Source organism: Balaenoptera acutorostrata, chromosome 11 (genome assembly GCF_949987535.1).
Source record: "Balaenoptera acutorostrata chromosome 11, mBalAcu1.1, whole genome shotgun sequence".
In the NCBI taxonomy this organism is placed as follows: Eukaryota; Metazoa; Chordata; class Mammalia; order Artiodactyla; family Balaenopteridae; genus Balaenoptera; species Balaenoptera acutorostrata.
Window position 1 is genome coordinate 34520747 of NC_080074.1, and position 19518 is coordinate 34540264.

General features: G+C 35.3%; 1 protein-coding gene across 1 annotated transcript; it reads right to left on the reverse strand.

Moving 5' to 3' along the window:
- Positions 1 to 4637: 4637 nt before the first annotated feature.
- NTS (neurotensin) lies at positions 4638 to 15819 on the reverse strand. The gene is made up of 4 exons (XM_007165926.2): positions 15652 to 15819; positions 13821 to 13882; positions 7897 to 8121; positions 4638 to 5326 (listed from the first exon to the last, which is right to left on the reverse strand). Exons 1-4 carry the CDS (start codon positions 15722 to 15724, stop codon positions 5174 to 5176), a joined length of 513 nt encoding a protein of 170 aa, XP_007165988.1. The 5' UTR covers positions 15725 to 15819; the 3' UTR covers positions 4638 to 5173.
- Between the last annotated feature and the right edge of the window lie 3699 nt (positions 15820 to 19518).

Here is a 19518-nt window from a genome sequence, read left to right on the forward strand (position 1 = left end):
AGGAGTTGGGCATTCCCTCCCAACTGTATAGCACAGTGCCAGGATGAGTTGTATGGTGAGGGCATGCCTCAGCCTTTCCTACCTGTTTCAATCTGGGTATTTTCTCATTTGCCCAGTGTGTAGAAGTTGCTCAGCTGGTCTCTAGATTTCTTTCAGAGGAAATGGCTCCATGGGTGCTTGTTAATTTGGCGTGCCTATGGGAGAAGGAGTTCAGGAGCCTTCGATGTTGTCATCTTGGTGGACTCCTAGGCAGGGACTGGATTTAAATATTTAAGTTTCACTTAGCTCAAACTAAGGGAAATCTCAAAATTTGCAAATATAGAACAAGGTTCCTGACTTCAAATCTCAAAATAATCTAGAATATTCCTTTCTTCTTTCCTCCTACATTCAAGTACCAGTTCATGTTAGTACTTTCTCTTTATATTTCACAAATCCATTCCTTCCCCTTTTAACTACAGTTGACCTTGAACAACATGAGATTGAGATGCACAGATCCACTCACACATGGATTTTTTTTCAGTGAATACATACTACAGTACTACACAGCCCCTGCTGGTTGAACCTGCAGATGCGAAACCATGGTTAAGGAAGGCTGACTGTAAAGTTATATATGAATTTCCAACTCCCCAGGGAGTCAGTGCCCTTAACCCCCATGTTGTTCAAGGGTCAACTGTACTGCCAATTTCACTTTGGCATTTTTGTTTGTTTTCCTCACAGAACGGAATCTAAGAGACAAAAAGTGAAGCGTGATCTCCCCAGGTTGCCACTGTTAGTGAAGGTGAGCTTTAACCTCCTGCATTCTGTGCTGCTTCACAAAAGACCAGGGACTTTGTGTGGCTATCTGAGCTCATAACCAGTCTTTCTGAAGTGTAGTCTCTAAGTTCGGGCTTAAAAATGTGTAGAAACTATGTCTAAAACCTCTTATTATAAGAGAAAAGGCAATTCTGCTGTTAATTTATTCATTCACTAAACAAATCCTTACTAACAGTTACCAGGCCTGGTGTTCAACCTTGGGAATACAACTATGAATAAGAAAAACAAAATCCCTGTCTTCACAAAGTTTACACATTCGAGCGGGGGTGGAAAATTATAAACAAGTAAACAAATAAATTACTATATAATTTCAAGTTATGATATGTGCTGTGCTGATGTCTACCAGCCAAAGACCACAGACAGTGCTCTCCCACAAGGTTGGGTTTGCTGGTATTGGAGATCTCATTCAATGGAAAACCATGGGACCTCCCAATAACAGGGCATATGTAGGGGCCTTTTACAGGATTTAGACTTGTGATTTGAAGAATATTCTGAAAGTGTGGTTTTGCTCTGGTTTGGGTGTTTTCAGAAAGTGAGGGTATTTCCTTGATTGGGTATTATAGTGGTTTTTATGCTAGAGGTAGAAAAGTAGAGCTTAGTTAAAACAGCAGTCACTCAAATTATGTGGGAAAGGAGGATGTTTGATCATTTCTGTGGTTTGTGGTGTCCTTGTTTTTGATTTTTGCTCAGGCACGATTATAGCGTGGTCATGTTTATTGTCTTTTGCATCATGGTTAGAATGACCCTGTCTGAAGTTTTATTCTATGAAATTGTCTGTGTTTAACTGGAGGGCACCATAGCCTAGCTGTTGGTGCCAGGCCAGCTCCCAGCTGATTGCTGTCAATGGCTGCTTTTCCTTTTTTTTTCTTTTTCAAATATGAAGAAAAATATAGCAATATAGATGAGATGAGATCGGACGCATTCAGGGTGGTATGGCTGTAGACAAATAAAGCAAGTTAGATGGATATTGACTCAGGGATGAAGGTTATTTAAGAAAAGTCCTCACTGTACATATATCATATGTGCAGAGGTCTAAATTATGTGAAAAATAAAACATGAGAAGATTTTGAGAAGACCGTAACAATTAAAATAATGGTTGAGGCGTTGTAACAATGAGGCTGAAAAATGCAGTGCCTTAAATAAGTTAGAAATGCATTTCTCTTTCAAGTAACAATGTGGTTGGTCCAGGCCGGTGAGGCAGCTTTGCTCCACAAGCTCTATCAATCAGTGTCATGCTCAAGACAATGGTATTCACTTGTGTGGTTACAATAAATTCACATTTAAGACCAAAAAAACAAAATGAGGAAAAAGTCAAAGTTCAGGGAATGAAGTTTCTGTTTAAATTATTACAGACCCACAAGTTACACACATTTTTACCACCCATTATCCCATTGGCTCCAACTTAGCCATTCCTATGACAAGAGATGCTGAAAATGTAACCTTTAAGTGGATGTCCTGTGTACCCAGGAAAAAGGATTTTCAACCAGAAGAGCTTTCCAGAAAAGAGGTTTCAGCAACTGTTTTTTGTTTCTGGAGCAGAAACAAGCTGGATATAAGAAGAACAAAAAGGCCAATATGACTGGAGGGGAATGAGTGAAATTAAACAGAGAAGTAAACCAATGCTGCAGCATTTCAGGCCTTTTAAGACAGAATTTGGATTTAATCCAAAATGCAAGGGAAAGACACTGTGGAATTTTGAGGAGAGATGCATGGCATAATCTAATTAATATTTTTTAAAATGTTATTCTGCTATGAGGATATAGATGAATAAGACGATAAGAGTAAAGCATCTGGGAAGACATTGTCACAGTCCTGGGGGGAGGAAAATTTGTGGATTAGGGCAGTGGTGGTAGATATGGTAAGAGGCAGACAGATTTGAGACGTCTTTGGAAAGCAAAGCCAACAAAAGTTCTTAACAGATGAAACGGCAGGTTCGTATTAAAGAGAGGAATTAAGAATTACTACTAGATTTTTGGCCTGAGCAGTTGGTGGGACCGTTCACTGACATAGGGAAATAAAGGAGTAAACCTCAGAAGAGAAGAGACAGTTCCTCTGTTGAAATGTAAGAGAGTGTGGCATAAATGCAAGGGAATTGTTACATTCAGTGGTAGGGAAATGATATGATTTTCTTCTTATTGCTTTGTATTTTGGGTGAGATCATTAGAAAGTCATCTGACGAATGTCAGGAGAATGATGAGTGTTGCAATTTATGGAAGAAGAGAAGATATAAAACAATCATTAGTGAGACTTGGAGGCAAAATTTATCATGCAAACAGTAGGAATATTGGGTAGTACTAAGGACCCTCTTGAGATTTGCGATCACAAATTTTAAGCATGACACTTCAATAGTTTGGGTGCTTTTCTCCAGCTATGTTCAGCTTCTCAGGTCAGGTCAGAATCAGGGGGAGATTTCAGTTTAACTGATGGTGTTCCCACAGGCTCATATAATGTAGAAGGACAGGAAGTTGAGGGTAATAAGGGAGTAATTTTAATTTTACGCGATAGAATCTAAGCCAAGTAAAGTGCAAAGTAAGGGCATGATTAGAAGGTGAAGAGTGAAAAGAAGTGGGGACAATGTGTTAGATGGGATCATAAATGTTAGAGAGTGATAGATTATGTGAACTGGAGAGAGAAGATGTCGTGTAGAGAGCAGAGTGCTTGAAATCGAGATTTTTGGAGAGGTTGAATTTATTGGGAGTGAGAAGTACTATGGTAGGACCATGGAAGTGATGGGATGAGATGAAATGGATAAAATGCTTATTATTGGAAGTGAAGATGGCAGGGACTGAGAAGGGAGATTATGGAGGGACCTTGCACGTGTATGTGGAAGTCCTCAAGGATAATGAATGAAGCAAGTAAAAAGGAGATCAGCAGTTGTTCAAAACACAGAGGGTTAGCATATGAAACTGTATTATGCTCTGTAGTTTGTGAAGAAGAAAGGAAAACCGGTAGGGAAGTGGCCAGAAGAACTGTTAAATTTTGTGTGTTATTAATCTATTCCAGGTACCGTTGTAAGCATTTTACACCATATCAGACTACTTTACCCTCCTCCAGACTGCACATTTAGTAGCTGAGGAAACAGAGAGGTTAAATAAATTGTCCAAGATTACTAGTGAACAGTGGAGCTGAATCTGGGCCTTCTGACTCCAGAGTAGACACTCTTAATCACTATGGAGTAGTTTCCTTCTTAGGATCAGTGCCTTGAGCACTATTTAATGTTGAAGTTGTTAGGACTGTAAAAGATGGTAGGGAGTTGTGAGAAGTCATGGTTTTATCAGAAAAACTCAGAGATTGGTGAGCTACACTTAAATCCTACCAAGTGGGGTTTAGCCTAGGGGAAGGGGCGAGCTCATCTAAAGGCCATAGAGCTCCCGAAAGTCCTTCATTCCAGAATAAGTCAAATCCTGATATCTTCCTTCATAGATGACTATGGGATTAGGATGCAACCTGTAAAGAGAGGTCCTCCTAAGCCCCCTGTCAGAGCAGGAGTCTAGGAGGCCACTGCTAATGGTGGGGTGTAAGGGCTGTGAGGGCTTATGAGACTGTAAGTACAGTGTTTAAGGAAATTCATGAGGAGTTATTTCAAATATACCTTTTGCCTCAGAAATGGTCTCCTAAGTGGGAAAAACATAAGTTCCTCAGTGAGGTTAAAAATAAAGCTATCATTCACTGGATGTGAGGGGAAAAAGTCAATAAAGGGTAACTCTTCTAATGATAGTAAATCTGCAAAGAAACATGGTTCTGATGGCTTGTTGTTTTTTTGTTAGCTATTAAGTTTATTTAACAGAAAAACAAATTCAGTTGAAGATCATTCATTAAGATAAGCAGAATTAACAATAATTCATTAAACATTCTTTGAAGATGGTCCTATTTTACTATGATTACCTTCCCCATATCTGAGAGATTCATGAGTAAGTCTTGGAAGAGAGCACGTATTTCTTTTAATTCGATAAAACATTCAGTCAAATAATAAAACAGGTGCTATTATTTTGTTTTGGGTTAATGACATGTAAGCTAGACTTTGCCATAAGACTCTGTTCTAATCTCTTATAATTTGGTTTAGAATGTCAAACATTTTGACTGTTTCAACAACCCATAAAGTGCTTTGCAAAATGACAAAACATTCTATATATGACTTAATTAATATCTACTCCAGTTATACACAACACATCATGCTCAAGATCTAGATTAATTTGAAAACATTTAGTCCAATTTATATTAATGCAGAAAAATCACATCTAATAAATCACAATTGTAGCAGAGACAAAATAATTGTGTTCTGTCATATTTCCACACAAATATACTTTGATATTTAATTAAAGGATGGTAAATCACAATCACATGTAAATAAAATATCCTCTCAGTAGTAGTAAGAACCTCTTTTGAGTATGTAGGGTCTTCTGGGTTTATTCTCATACAGCTGCCGTTTCAGAATGTAGGGAATTTTTCTCTTTATAACTTCTTCCTTTTCATGTTTGTCATTTCCAGTATCAAGAACCTCTTCCTGAATCAACTGCAAGATAGACCGAATATGAATGAAACCTACATGCATAAAGTCTTCCATTTCAGAGGATTTGTCTACATTTTATCTCATTTGCTATTCAGACAGTAAGATATATGTGGATGAGATGTATGAAGGTCAAAACAATTAAATGTTTTGCCCAAGACCAGGTGGCTCTCAAGTGGCTGGGACAGGATGAGAACATGATTTTTCTGATTCTCTGTTCAGTGCTCTTAGTTCATCAGGCCAGCCTTTAAAATTTATTTTCTTTATTTGTCAAGCCCATATATTAATACCTCCAAATGAAGGAGCACACTTAATATAACTTTGAGTATTTTTGTTCAATTTATGATAGACCAAAAGATGGAAATATATCATAAATCACAACAAACACAAAGTTTTGAAGCTAGTAAACCAGGTTTGGCCTCAAAGGTCAATAGAATTTTTTTTTTTTTAATTTAATTTATTTATGGCTGCACTGGGTCTTCTTTGTGGTGCGTGGGCTTTGTGCGTGGGCTTCTCTTGTTGCAGAGCATTGACTCTAGGCACGCAGGCTTCAGTAGTTGTGGCACACAGGCTCAGTAGTTGTGGCTCGCGGGCTCTAGAGCGCAGTCTCCATAGTCATGGCGCACGGGCTTAGTTGCTCCGCAGCATGTGGGATCTTCCCGGACCAGGGCTCGAACCCGTGTCCTCTGCATTGGCAGGTGGATTCTTAGCCACTGTGCCACCAGGGAAGCCCCAGGTCAATAGAATTATATATTCAATTAAGTTAATTACTGATTTGACTTGAAAGCCATTCTAAAGATCTATTTCTCAGTCATAGAGAGAGGAATGCTTGTTCTGCCTACTTGCTCAGCTGTTGTAGAAATTAATATATGTGAAAGCTCTGTTTAAATGGTAAAGATCTTTATATTGTGCTGCTTAATAGTTAATCATTAAAAGCAAGTTCACATTCAAAAACTCAAGGGAGTTAATCTCTATGTAGGATCTTGTCTAATACCTCATCAAATATGCTGCATTCTAAAATTAGTTCCAAACACTTTTTCTGATAGTACTGTTCTGATTCAAATGTTCCACTGGCATAAAATATTTAGGAACTCTTTCCAGAGTTTTGCACATGATTTACACAAAATTTAAAAAAAAATCAATGCTCAAGGTAAGAACTGTATTCATATCTGTGAATGTCTTCTAAACTTTGGGGTGACTATAATACTGACAGGAGAGTAAGTTTTTAATCATAATCTGTATGCATTGAATCGTATCACAAGTACTTTATTTCAACCCACAGCTGTTCAATTTCATAGAAGGAAAAACAGCTACTGTCAGACAATCTAGTTTCTTAATCTTTTGTTTCTCTGTGCACATAGTCTGTAATTGTACTACACTCTGAATAATACTATCATTTTATTTTAAATCACTCAACAACATTTAAAATAGCAAACGTTTTAATCTTATGTGTACCTGATTTGTCTGTATTATAGTTTATTGAGGGTTTATTTTCTTTCCTGGATAAACAGCACATAACTGATATTTCCCTATGTTAAAATTAGTATTTTTCAAGTTTTATTGATGTAATATTTTGAAGAGAAAATCATTTAGCTGGAATTGGAATTAAGAGATAAACAGTCCAGCAAGGAAAATTAAAACTAGCTTTTTTTTTTTTTAATCTGGAAAATATCATTTTGTTTACAAGTTAGAATAAACACTAGAAGTTCTGCATTTCATTTCCTCTTTTCCACAGGGTATCTCTGTGACAGTGTGTTATAGAGATTGTTATATTAGCAGGAAAGGCATCCTCAGACCCTCAGATCCCCAGTGTTGGTATAAGCCCAGAATATGAAACATGAAGCAAATTTCTCTTAGGGGTTAATCTGAAAGAAATATTTCCCTTGTTGGGAAAATTTTAAAATTTTCTTCTTATTTTTTCTTAAAGCATTTTCATTTCTCTTTTCTCTTCCAAAAATTTCCAAACCAAAGGTGGTGAGTCACCAGTGTAGTATTTAATAGAACTGATTCATCCACTCCTTTGTGGTAGCTCTGGATAATGAAATTTGGCTGTACTAGCCATAGTGGACCTCGTTTAGCTTCTAAGGATGATTGAAATCCACAATCCACACATTCAATTAAAATAGAAATATGTATATATCCTTATCATTCTGGTTTTATTTGCCTAATATATTCAAATGAAACTGGAACCTTTTGTGTTCTGTGTTTGTTTATAAATAAACACACATGACTTATGTGTTTCTAAGAAAACATTTTGCATTTCCTAAATTTCTTAGGCATGCCACCACCACCACCAAAAACTGCCTAAGCATGCCATCCACAATAAAAGCGTATGTATCATATCTGCCCTAAGACAGATCCCCCTTTTAAGACCAAAGAAAAGATATTTCGCTAAACTCCAAATATTTGCAGGACACTTTGAAGATCTGAAGGAATGTTAACCTCAACACATGGTTTATTCTTCCCTAATATTTGTAAGTCTTCCCGTTATGATAATGATCAGGATTAAAAAAATCAGTACAAATGAGAGTTAACTAGTATAACCGCAATCATATTCATATTTTGTTTTTGTTTACCTCCCAGTGTTGAAAGGCCCTGCTGTGACAGATTTTTCGGAGCTGGTATATTGTCAACATTGCTTCCAAGCTAAAGCCATCTAAGGGAGTCGGAAATTTCCTTCTTGTAATAAGCTCCTCCTCAGGAAACTCTCCTGTTTCCTCGGCTTGGCTGTTCAGGTTATTTACAAGACTGCAAACATTCAGCAGGCTCATTTTCCAAGAGGGAACACTTGCTTTACTGATCTGAAATGTAAAAAGAAATAGTTAATGCAATTAAAATTTGTGTTGTAAGAGTTAGAAATAAATTTCTATTGTGCTAAGCCATTACCTTTTAAGATCTAATTCTTAGTCTAGCCAAATAAAAACACTGTTGTTAATTAGTAACTTCATATCACAAAGTTGAAGAGTGTCGATACTTCATATCCTCTATTTACCAAATGCAATAGAGTTAATACACATAAACACACACACACATGAGCAAAGCAAGAAAGAAAATAGAAATTACAGTAAGTAGAAATACATAAATATACATGTATACATCACAGGTGAAAATATTAAAAATGCCACTCTCTCCTTATTACACTTCAGTTTAGTGTCTAATGGAACAGCGGCCAAGGTGATACTAATAGATTTGGATAATTACAGTAGTGTGAGACCACGAATCTGTTCCACACATTAATAGTTGTCACAGGTAGCATCGCAGCTGATCAATTTATTTACTTGAAAATTGTAATATTTTCTAAAATATCCTTTTCTAATAAGATCTTGTCTGAAACCATTATTACCATAATTAACAACTTTCTCATTTGCCAATTTTTGGAGAAACTAAGTGTGAAATAACATAAAACTTAACAAGCATCTCAAAGGGCACAGATGAAGAAAAAGCATAAATTTTTTCTAAAGAACATAAAAAAAATTTTTTGGAATGACCGCAAAGCTGTGATGAGAAGATTCAAAAATATTAGTATCAATTTTATTGGTGTCAGTTCTCTCTGAATTATTCTCCAAATGCAATGCAATTCCAAATCAAAGTTCCAATTTGGAAAATATGGGGAGACTGGAAGTTTAGAGGAGGGAGTGTAGCAAAACAATTATGAAGTTAATTTGGAAGTGTGAATATGTGAGAACTAAGAAGACTTAGAAAAATAAAAAGGTAATGAGGAAGGACTTACTCTACCAGATATTAAAATGTATCTTAAAGCTGCAGTAATCAAAGAGTGAATTAATAGAGTAAGAATAAATATAAAACTCAACAAAAGAGAATATAATGTCCAAAATTTGATCCAAGTAAATATGATTGAAGAGCAGATAGCAAAGTTTGCATTTGAAGTCCTTGGGACAGTTGGCTATGGGGAAATCTGGATTTAGATCTAGTTATAACGTTTATTGACATATTATAGTCTAACAATATCCAGATGGGTTAAATATGAGTAAAAATAAAAATATGTAAATATATAGAATTTATTTTATAAATTTGGAAAAATATTGTTAAGCAAATATCCAAACCAGAATCCATAAAGGAAAAGATAATTTTAAATACATAAATGTGTAAATTATCTCTCAAAAATTAACTGCCTGAACTAAAATCAAAAGCAAGATATACTGTAAAAGCTGCCACAAAATGTTAATATACTTAACACAGGTGGAGCTCTTCCAAAAGAAACTGGTGAATACCCCAATTAAAAAAAAACAAAACAAAATACTTAAAAAGTGTTAAACCTCAGATAAATAATATGAGCAGACAAGTCACAGAATCGCTATCAAAGAAGAAATATGGAACAGAAATGATGTTCAATGTGGCTACTATCAGATCAGAAGACCCTAAAAAGTATAAGTACACTTGATGTACTTATGAGGATATGGAGAAACAGACACTTTCTCTTCTAAATATGTGTTAGTCTGAGTATACATTGGTATAATTTCTTGAAAGGTGTTTTGGCAATATGTATTAAAATTGTAAATGTGCATAGCCTTTGATTAAGATTTTATCTTAGGGACATGCAAATCTGTGAGTACAAAAATATTCAGTATAATGTTTTCAACCAGTTTGGAAATACATTCAGCTATGCCCCTCGAATGTGATTATCAGCCTGTTCTTGAATTTTTCTTCTATGGGAAACTTAGAGGCAGCATGGTCCACTGTGTGGCAGCAACACCTTATGTCTTGCCAATTAATGGGATGCTACAATTTTGCATTCGGAAAGCTCTATAGAGATCATCTGATTGAGTGTTTTCCTTAGAACACTAGCTCTGTACTCACTGTTTTTAAAAAGGAGTTCCACTGTCAAGTGAATTGGAAAACTTGAGTTTAAAGGAAGTTTAAAGGAAATTTAAAGGCTTCTTGAATTTAGATATCCCCAGAGCTTTTTACTTGCAAACATTCATTGTAACTTTTCAACGGTGCTAACATAATATTCAATGCTCCCCAAACTAATTGACCATATAATGCTTTATTCATAAAGTATCTGTCGGGACTTGTGTTGTCTGATTATTTTTTTGGATGAGGAAACTGAGTAAAGCATTTTGTTCTCTTCTGCCAGTTAAAACAGTCACTACATCACTCACTAATATAATACTATTTAATATCACCTTAGCCCCTGTCATACTTTGGAAGCACTGCAGAGAGGGCACTTTTGACCATAGGATGTCTAAATAGACATGTATTTAAGAACATTTCTTATAAGGTTTAAATAGTTCACTCAAGAAAATGACAAAGACTCTGTCTTTGATGAAATCTGATTTAGGTTCCTCTGAGCCCTCTTCTTGACGAGGTCCCAACCTTGGGCTCTGTCCTTGGTCTACTTAGTCCAGTTTTAGCAAGAATCTTTCTGAGTCAAGTTAGTAAAAATGCCCCAGCGTCGGTACCTGATCATCCTAGGATTCTATTGAGTTGTCTAGCAAGAATCCTCCTAGATTTAGTGTTTCCTCAGTAATTTTCCATACAATGATCCACCCCAACCCTGTTCCTTGGCTGTAAATCCACACTTGTCCTTGTTGTATTTGGAGTTGAGCCTGATCTATGCAAAACCATAATTCCTCTTGAATAAAGTATTCCTTGCTATCTTTAACAAGTGTCATGAATAATTTTCTTTAACAATAAACATTCTTATTTATTAAATTATTTTACGTAAATGTCTATAATAGACCTAAGCCTATAGATAAGAAATTTAGAATATTGTCTTCTCTTGCTTTTAAAATGAGGAAAACAAGAATATTTGTGGTTCTTACTTAGCATTATTTGATTAAACTCCTAATACTGAATAAGATCCTGGTCAAATTTTGGTTTCCTTAATTAAATGGGACCTAATCTATATTACTAATGGCCACTATCTATAATACACTGAACTCAAATGTATTACAAGCATTTGAATTGTTGAATTCATGGTGAATTCAAGTATTTCACCTAAGTAAAAATAAAGTCATCTGTGGTGGAGCCCTGAAGTTCTTACAGCTGAATACAAAAGGTAAGGGCTAGTAATAAATCCTAGATTCTTATTGTTAGTACATAAATATTTATTAAACTCTTACTGTATTCAAGACATTGAATTTGATCATAGAAAATTACATCATTCCAGCAGCTTTTTGAGAGCCTAAAGAAAACATACTCTTTTCTTCAAAGTTCTCTTTCTTAATAAAACTATACCAAAGCACTACCACTGGTAATAAAGAGAATTGTATGGTGAGAACAAATTTCTTTATCTTCCCCTTCTCTTCAGGCTTTGGAATCTCTCTTGGCCTTCTGTTGCTTAACAGTATTTCTACATTAGGATTTCAATGTCTAAATAGTTTTACTTTAAAATTGAAATTACCTTTAGAGTGGAAAGAAGAAAGCTGAAGCTTTCTGAAGCTTTTAATAATGGAGTTATACCAATTTCAAATACTATCCTTTCAAAATTTTAGATACAGTATTTTGGTTAAAATGGTCAAAAGTTTAGAGTTTTCATTTGCATAGAACACTACACACACCAAAAACTAATTGAATCACAGAGAAATAAGTGATAGTAGTTTTATAAAAAATAAGAAATGAGCTTTATGTTCCCATCCTAGCAGCAAAATTAGGATAATTATGCTTCTGGGTGCTTCCTCATCATAGTCTGTATTTTACTTATTTCAAGTAAAAAAGGAGGCAATGGGATTCAATTTTTCTTCCATGATCTGTTTTAGAGATATATCCCATGACTGAATGAAAGCGGTATATGTTATTCTGTCTATACTTTTGCTACGTATTTCTCTTAAGAATAAAACTAAACCACTTCATATACTGAAATTGTTTTTCCCTTGCAGCATCTTGGCCAGGGAAGGAATCATAACCTCTACTCCCACATTTTTGCAAAGTAGCTGGCAATCACCACACCATATCACATTTTGGAGATTATTGAGGACCTTTTTTTGTCTACATAAACTTGAAATCACAGAGGTAAAATCTCTACCAAGACACTAAGGTATACTAATCTGTTCCATTTTTCAAAACAGACTATTGACTTCACTTGTCTTCCTATTTATGAGTTGAAGTGATTATAGCCATTGTTATTCTGATTGAGTATTAAACAAAGGATCCGTTATTTTAGGTTAAATATATTTGTTCACTGAGTTTTAATGACTAAAGGAAATTTGATCATTCTTGATAGGAAACCCACCAAATCATGGTAGAATTTGGTTTCAATGTGTTCAACTTTTGTAGATCTGGGCAATTGTGGAAATATATAGGTGCTTAAATTTTCCCCAAATGCCTTTTAAGGACCATAGTAGAAAACATCTTTGTTAGCTCTGAGATAACAGTGACCCACACTCTCATACACACACAGAAATGGCTATTACCCCTTCACACCCACTACTGAACATAATTCTACTTCTATGCTGGGGGTTGTTGCACCTGGAACATGCTTATCCAATTAGGGAAGAGAAGCCTGAGGTGGCAGGAGTCGTCCTGAGCATTTACTTTCTTACCACAGCGCCTGTGGAGTCCTCAGCATTACAACAGTGATTGCACCGGGCGACTGCCTCACCTCAAGATATGTTTTTCTTTGAGAAACATCTTCTAGTTGGGAACCCTGTTCTCTAACTCTACATTTAGATACACACTGATTAACTCACTCCGGGTAAATCAAGATTGTGTAGTAGCATGGTAACTGGGTATATTCTAATTGAGTTGTATTCCTAGGTACAGGCTGGAATCTAAAAACCTTGCTTTCAAGACCCCAAGAGAGGAATACTAAGATCCAGTACAAAGTTTCACCTGATTCAATAAAAACAATAAGCAGGTACCAATAACACTTCTGTTATGAGGAGAATTTAAATCAAGGTGTGGACTTAATGTAAATGTCTAGGAGATCATAAACTCCAACCCCAACATTTAAAAATAAGGAAACAAAGGCAAGCAATGTTAACTAACCCCTTTGCTTAAGATCAAATAGTTCATAAGTCACAGTTGTGGGATTAGATCTCAAGGCTTCTGTTTGCCGGTCTATTGCTCTTTACTCTCTACCACATTTCTTTCATGGGTTTCATGAACTTTAATTCTTAATTTAGGAACTCCACTTCACTCTCCCCAATAGCACAAGAAAGGCAAAAATATCACTTAATTTTCATTTATGTATTTATCTTGGGGCCAATATACCTTTCATCATACACAATGTGATTGGAATGGAAAGAGGAGTTTTAAAAATATATTTGCATGTCCACATAAATAATATGTGACTACTTAATTAAATTTGCAATATAGTGATTGATACACTATACAGTATCAATATAGCTTCTTTCCCTGTCACATCAACACCCTTAAGTCCTTTGAACTTAAGGAAAAGTTTCCCCATAAAGGAAATGCCTCCCAATGAACTTTTCAGTCTCAATGGGAAGTTATTACTATAGGAAAAGGACACCATGTTTATAATGAGAGTTCATATGTTTTTCAGTCCTTGGTTTAAAAAAAAAGAAAAAGTTACCTTTGATGTATGCATATTGGTCAATAAATCTGCTTCTAACGCTTTCATTTCCTCTTCTGAATCTGAGTAAAATCAAAACCACATGTTTACTGTATAATCACATATCATGTAATTATATTATAACCTAGAGATTTAAGATTAGTCTCAAAAAACTTTGTCTTAGAAATTTATTGTCTTTGCTATGTGTTCATTCTCCTTAGAATAACATTCAGAAAAAACAATTATAGTTTTACTTTAGGCTAACAGAATAGAATAATAGAAGCACTTTTAAGAAAACAAACACATGATTTTATGCCAGGAGAGCTATTGATGATTTGGAGTTGTTTAATCACTGAATCTCATTATTAAAAAAAAAACCCCTGATTATATGATGTAATAAAGATTTCATCAAATATGCTGGATAATTTTTACTGGAAATAGTTTACATATACAGAATATATACATATTGATATTTTAAAAACAACATAATGAAAAGGTATGTATAAGACATTTTTTCAAGATAAAAACAAAGGAAATTGCTTGTTGATAATTTTAGAATAAGAAAGACACTGAGATTTGTTTAATTTGAGATGCTATTTTACAAAACACACTTTGAAAGATTTGTTTCTCTACTTTAAACAAGGATTTAGAATCACGTGTACTTAGCAATTTTATCACAGGCTATTAAGAAAATTGTTTAAGCAAGAGTGGAGTTGCCATCAATACATGTACAAGAGTGTGGAAAATGGATTTCTGATTTTTTTTAGAATATTCTTTCCAGTTTCCAATAATGAATACTTCACAGAGAAGAAAAATTTAGAAAATACTATAAGGTAATAGAAATAAAGTTATAGAACACTATACTGAGTTAATTCATAAAATCATAGCAGGAGTTTGAATTAAACATTTCAGTGTCATATTTCTGATATAACAGTATAAAACAGGCTAAATAATTTTTGCTGCATTTACCCCTTGGTTTTTTTTCCACCTTGATGTGATCATTCAATTATTTTCCAACATTAATTAGAGCATATTGCAATCACTATAATATTTCATATTACTCTTTTAAATTTAAATCTTATTTTCAAGGTGAGCTATTGATAGATATTTGACAATGTATGGTTTCTTCTTAATTATCACATGCAAAATACTCTACAGGGAAATAATTTTTATCAATATAAGAATGACAATTTTCCAGTTACATTCTGTATCAACTTAAATGACATGCAAAAAAATAGTTAACTTAATAATACGTCTATTTGTCACACAGAAAAGTTATATAAAATGTACTCTTAAAAGGGCTTGGTATTTTGTGTATTTTTCTAGAAATAATTTTCTACAAATAATGCTTTATTCATTTATTCATTAAACATCAATTTTCACTTTGTTATCCTAATATACACACAATTAAGAAAATAATTTTTGAGAGGGAGAAGCCACCATGTCCTAAGAGAGTGAATGAGGAAGAGATAAAACATTTCAAATGCAATCAGTTTTAATTATGGGTTTGCACTTTGACAGGCACCACTCCTGTACTTCTCATTAGAGAGTGACCAGCTTGATTTAAGTTTCACATATATTTTTTTTCTAGTGGTTACATTGCAAAGGGGAACATGAAGTGTTTCATTGAAATCCCTTTTATTACCTTGCAGATTTAAAAAGGAAAAAGAAATCTTTCAGTTCTTGTAATCGTAAAACAGAGAGAGAAAATATCCAGCTTCTATCACTAAAAAGGAAATCCAGAATAAGGGAGAAACTCTTCTCCCTGGATACATTAACGTTAAGTGGCAACACGCTGTAAAAATGGAAAAAGAAATCACTTCAGGGAGTTGTGAAATGCAGCTGAGCTTACCTGAGCACAGACTCCAGGAGCTGAAAGCCAGGAGTATCATGCACACCAGTTGGATTTTCATTCCTGCCATCATCTTCTTGAGCCTCCTAGCAAGCCCAGTCCATAAACGTCAGAGACAGGCTGAAGGGGGATCTCTAGTGCTTCCTCTTGCCTCCAGCTGAGTTTGGAAGTGACTGAACTATGAGAGATGCTTTGACCATTCCCTAAGTGTATATATATATATATATATATATGCAGGGGATGATGTCATGAGTATACAGGGATTATCTCTTCAGGACGTGCCCTTCATTTCCATCCCTCCCCTCCGCTCCCCACTTCCTCCTCCCTTTCTTCTTTGTCCCCCCGACACCTCTCCCCCACTTCTGAACCTCCAGTAACAGCGACATCTTCCCTAATTGCCACTGCTGCTCCAGATTTCTGACACACAGGAGTCATTCAAAAGCAATTCCATACAGAGCATACTGGAAAAGAACTTCCAGTACTATTCTTTCCCCATTTCCTCTTATTCTCTGACTCGAAGAAGTTGTCATTTTGATTTTGTGAAGCATGAGATCTGTTATTTCCAATAGAATCAAAATCTCCAGGATGAATGCCTAAAATCAGTAATTCTTTAGGTTTGGAAGTTCTTAAAGAGTCAGGATTCTTTTCTGATAACCCATACTTTTGAACAAGTGTTTTGTGGTTTCAGGACTGATAAGGCCTTAGACAATACATGCTAGAAGAAGAAAGCAAGTGGAAGATAAGCAGAAAATCAGTTATAATATTGGGTTAAGCAAAAGAATTTAGAGAAAGGAGAGGGAATCAATTTTAAGAAAAGAGACTAGTAGCTCTAAGCAATAGGGTATTATTTCCTAACTGAAAAGTCTATTTTAAGTAACTGAAAGGTTGACTGAATTATGTATGCTGATTTATGGTTGAGTGTCTTAGAAGGACAATTTCATGTTTACAAAACCCAACTATAATTTATTTACGTGTTAGCAGGCAGAAATATGTATTATTGTATCACTGATTGCTGTTTTCTGATACTTTCCTCTTTTCCTGTCTGCATCGCTCTGCTCCTTTAGATTCATTCTTGCTGCCCCATCCTATTCAGTCTACAATCTCCTTTTCACTGGTTTTCGCCATTGCATCAGATTTCTTCCCCTGTGATAGTGATAAAGATGAGACGGTACTTCTGGAACGGAGACAATCTTAAATAACCACCGTCCACCCGTCGCATTCTTAAGACCGCATCTTCACATATTTCATGAGTTACAATGACACTCTTTCCCTCTCCCGGGTTCTCAGTAGAAAATTGCTCAAAATGTCTTTTGGAGTGAAGTTTTCTTCTTGCATTAAGTATTTCAGGATACATGGCATGACTGGAAAAGATGGTGCTGTTAGAAATGTGAATATTTGAAGGTAAATGTGTCTGAGGCTTGTTCACTTCTTAAACATATCAACCAGATAGTAACAATCGAGAAAAGAAATCTGGATTGATTTCTACAGAGAGTTGATTTATATCATATGGTATATGTCTATGGAAATGACTTCTCCATTTTACCCTACACCTAAGAAGAGGGACTAATTCCAAACATGTAATAATAATTTAAAATAGCAAGGAGTCATTCATGTAACTTAATGTTTAGGAATTTAACAATGGCTGATATTTTTTACTTCTTTTAGTTTGTTTTACAGACTTACATACCACACAGCATTGAACACGACTCACTTGAGGAAAGTTTTATATATAAAGGGTAATTAATTGGCAAAGAAATTTGAAATATGTACTCTTAATTTTTGCCTTTCTGCCACTAGGGGGCGCAATAGATGTTTACAAGGTTTTTTATTTTCACTTGACGGATCACATTAGAATTCTGAGCATTATGCTTACTTTCTTCTCATGATCAGAGCATCTTTGTGACAGAATCCTTTCAAAGCCACTTTAATGAAGAAGTCAAGAAATTATATATTCTTTGCATGATATTTAAATTAGTTGTTTTATGAGCTTTTGACATGCAAATACAAAGAATAATCTTTTAAAATGTGTGATAGCAGCCTAATGGTAAAAAGAAAGTGTGAGTCCTATTTTTCTCAACTGATTTCTTTAATACATGAAGCTCAGGGAAATGTTGACAAAATTTATTCTTAATTAATTAGAAAAAAAGGGGGAGAATTAATAGTGGGAATTCATTTTGTTTCAAATATATCACTTCATTAGCTGTCAATGTAGAAAAGATAAGTCTGAAAGAATTGGGGGAAATGTGTTAGCAAATGTCAAATGATTGAAAATCAGATAGATGCTATACACTATTTTTTCTTTTGGGAGAAAAAGAAGATGTGTAACTTTTATGGTAAAATTATGATATAGATAAACTTTATCTGACCTCTAAATGGTATTTTAAAAAACATCTGTTACACCTTTGCTTTTCAGCTCCAATGCCTTCGAGCTATAGAAAAGCCAATTAAACAATTTGTTTTAAGAGACAGTAAGTTATGTGTGGATATTTGCCTTTAAACGTATTTCAGGAAGTACTTCAATGATGCCTTTTATGCAGGATTTCAGGCACCTTTCTATGGAGATGGGTGAAATATCTTTATTCTAAAGGCTTTATGCCTAAAATCCTTCTAATTTTTATTTAGCTTTTAAAATACTAATGAAGAGTTTGAACATTACCCTTGGACAATCTTCATGTGTTGGCCTTCTAGCTTGCGGTCACCATGAAGCAGCTAACTCTGAATAGGTTTTATCTTTTTCTCTATCTAAATAGGTTTATCTGGGTACCTGTAGGTTACATTTCTACTGTAGGTAGATTTCTGAGCTTCTACTGTGACTTAAATCAGACTTTTGCTAGCTAATTCCTTAAAAAAATCAACAGAGATGCCTGAAAGATTGGCAATTAGAAAGAGTGGTCTGTAACCATATTTAATTTGGAGATGGGAAAGTTCAAAAACTATTTGATAAATAGTGTGTCTTCAGTTTCAGATGATTTCTTCCTGTACCTTTGGAGGCTTCCTCATCCCATTTATATACAGCTTCCTGGACACTGAAATCTTTTTATACCATAATACCAAAAACTTACCCTGTGGTGTTTCTACCATCTGGAATCTGCCCTCCTTCTTCCCTTTGACCACTCTGTCTCTCACTTTCTGACTTATCTTTAATTTTTAAAAGATTCTATTTTAGGCCTATTCAAGGTAAACCTTTCCAAGTTTGAATCCTAAAAGTTTCATCTACTTCTACTCTTCCCAGTTTCTGCTAGCCATTTGTGGTAAACTGAAGAGGAGCAGAATGTGCCCCCCCCAATATGCCTCTTTGGCATATTGATTACTTGAGCTGGTTATTTTTAAGACACAGCCAAGGTGAGAGAAGCTCTGAAAACAGAGTAGAAGTTACCCTTTTATAAGGGACCTTTACGTTAATAAGGGGAATCTGTTTGAAAGGGTATCTCCCTCACTATACTATACCTGGAAGAGAAGGATGACTAAATCTCTGAAAACTCACCTCAGTGGAGAAGGCTCGGACTCTGTAACAATCATACCCTGGTTTACTGTGCTTTGCCTGATAATCTCCCATTAACAGGCCTTCCCCAAGCCCCTCCCCAAAATCTTTCTTTTGTCTTTAGCTAAAGATGGTGTTTAAGGTGGTGGGTTGGACCATTTTGGGGAACCACTCAGTTTTCCTGGGTATCTCCCATGGATACAGGAAGTGTACCTGGTATTAAACTTCTGTTTTTTGTTTGTTTATTTTTATTTTCGGCTGCGTTGGGTCTTCGTTGCTGTACATGGGCTTTCTCTAGTTGCGGCGAGCGGGGGCTACTCTTTGTCGTGGTGCATGGGCTTCTCATTGCGGTGGCTTCTCTTGTTGCGGAGCACGGGCTCTAGATG

Bases quoted from the DNA above. Each gene is read 5' to 3' on its own strand.
- NTS (XM_007165926.2), bottom strand. From the start codon at position 15,724: ATGATGGCAGGAATGAAAATCCAACTGGTGTGCATGATACTCCTGGCT. The intron at 13,883-15,651 runs GTAAGCTCAGCT...GATTTTACTCAG, and splicing joins CTCCTGGAGTCTGTGCTCAG to ATTCAGAAGAGGAAATGAAA. The intron at 5,327-7,896 runs GTAAACAAAAAC...TCTATCTTGCAG, and splicing joins GGGCCTTTCAACACTGGGAG to TTGATTCAGGAAGAGGTTCT.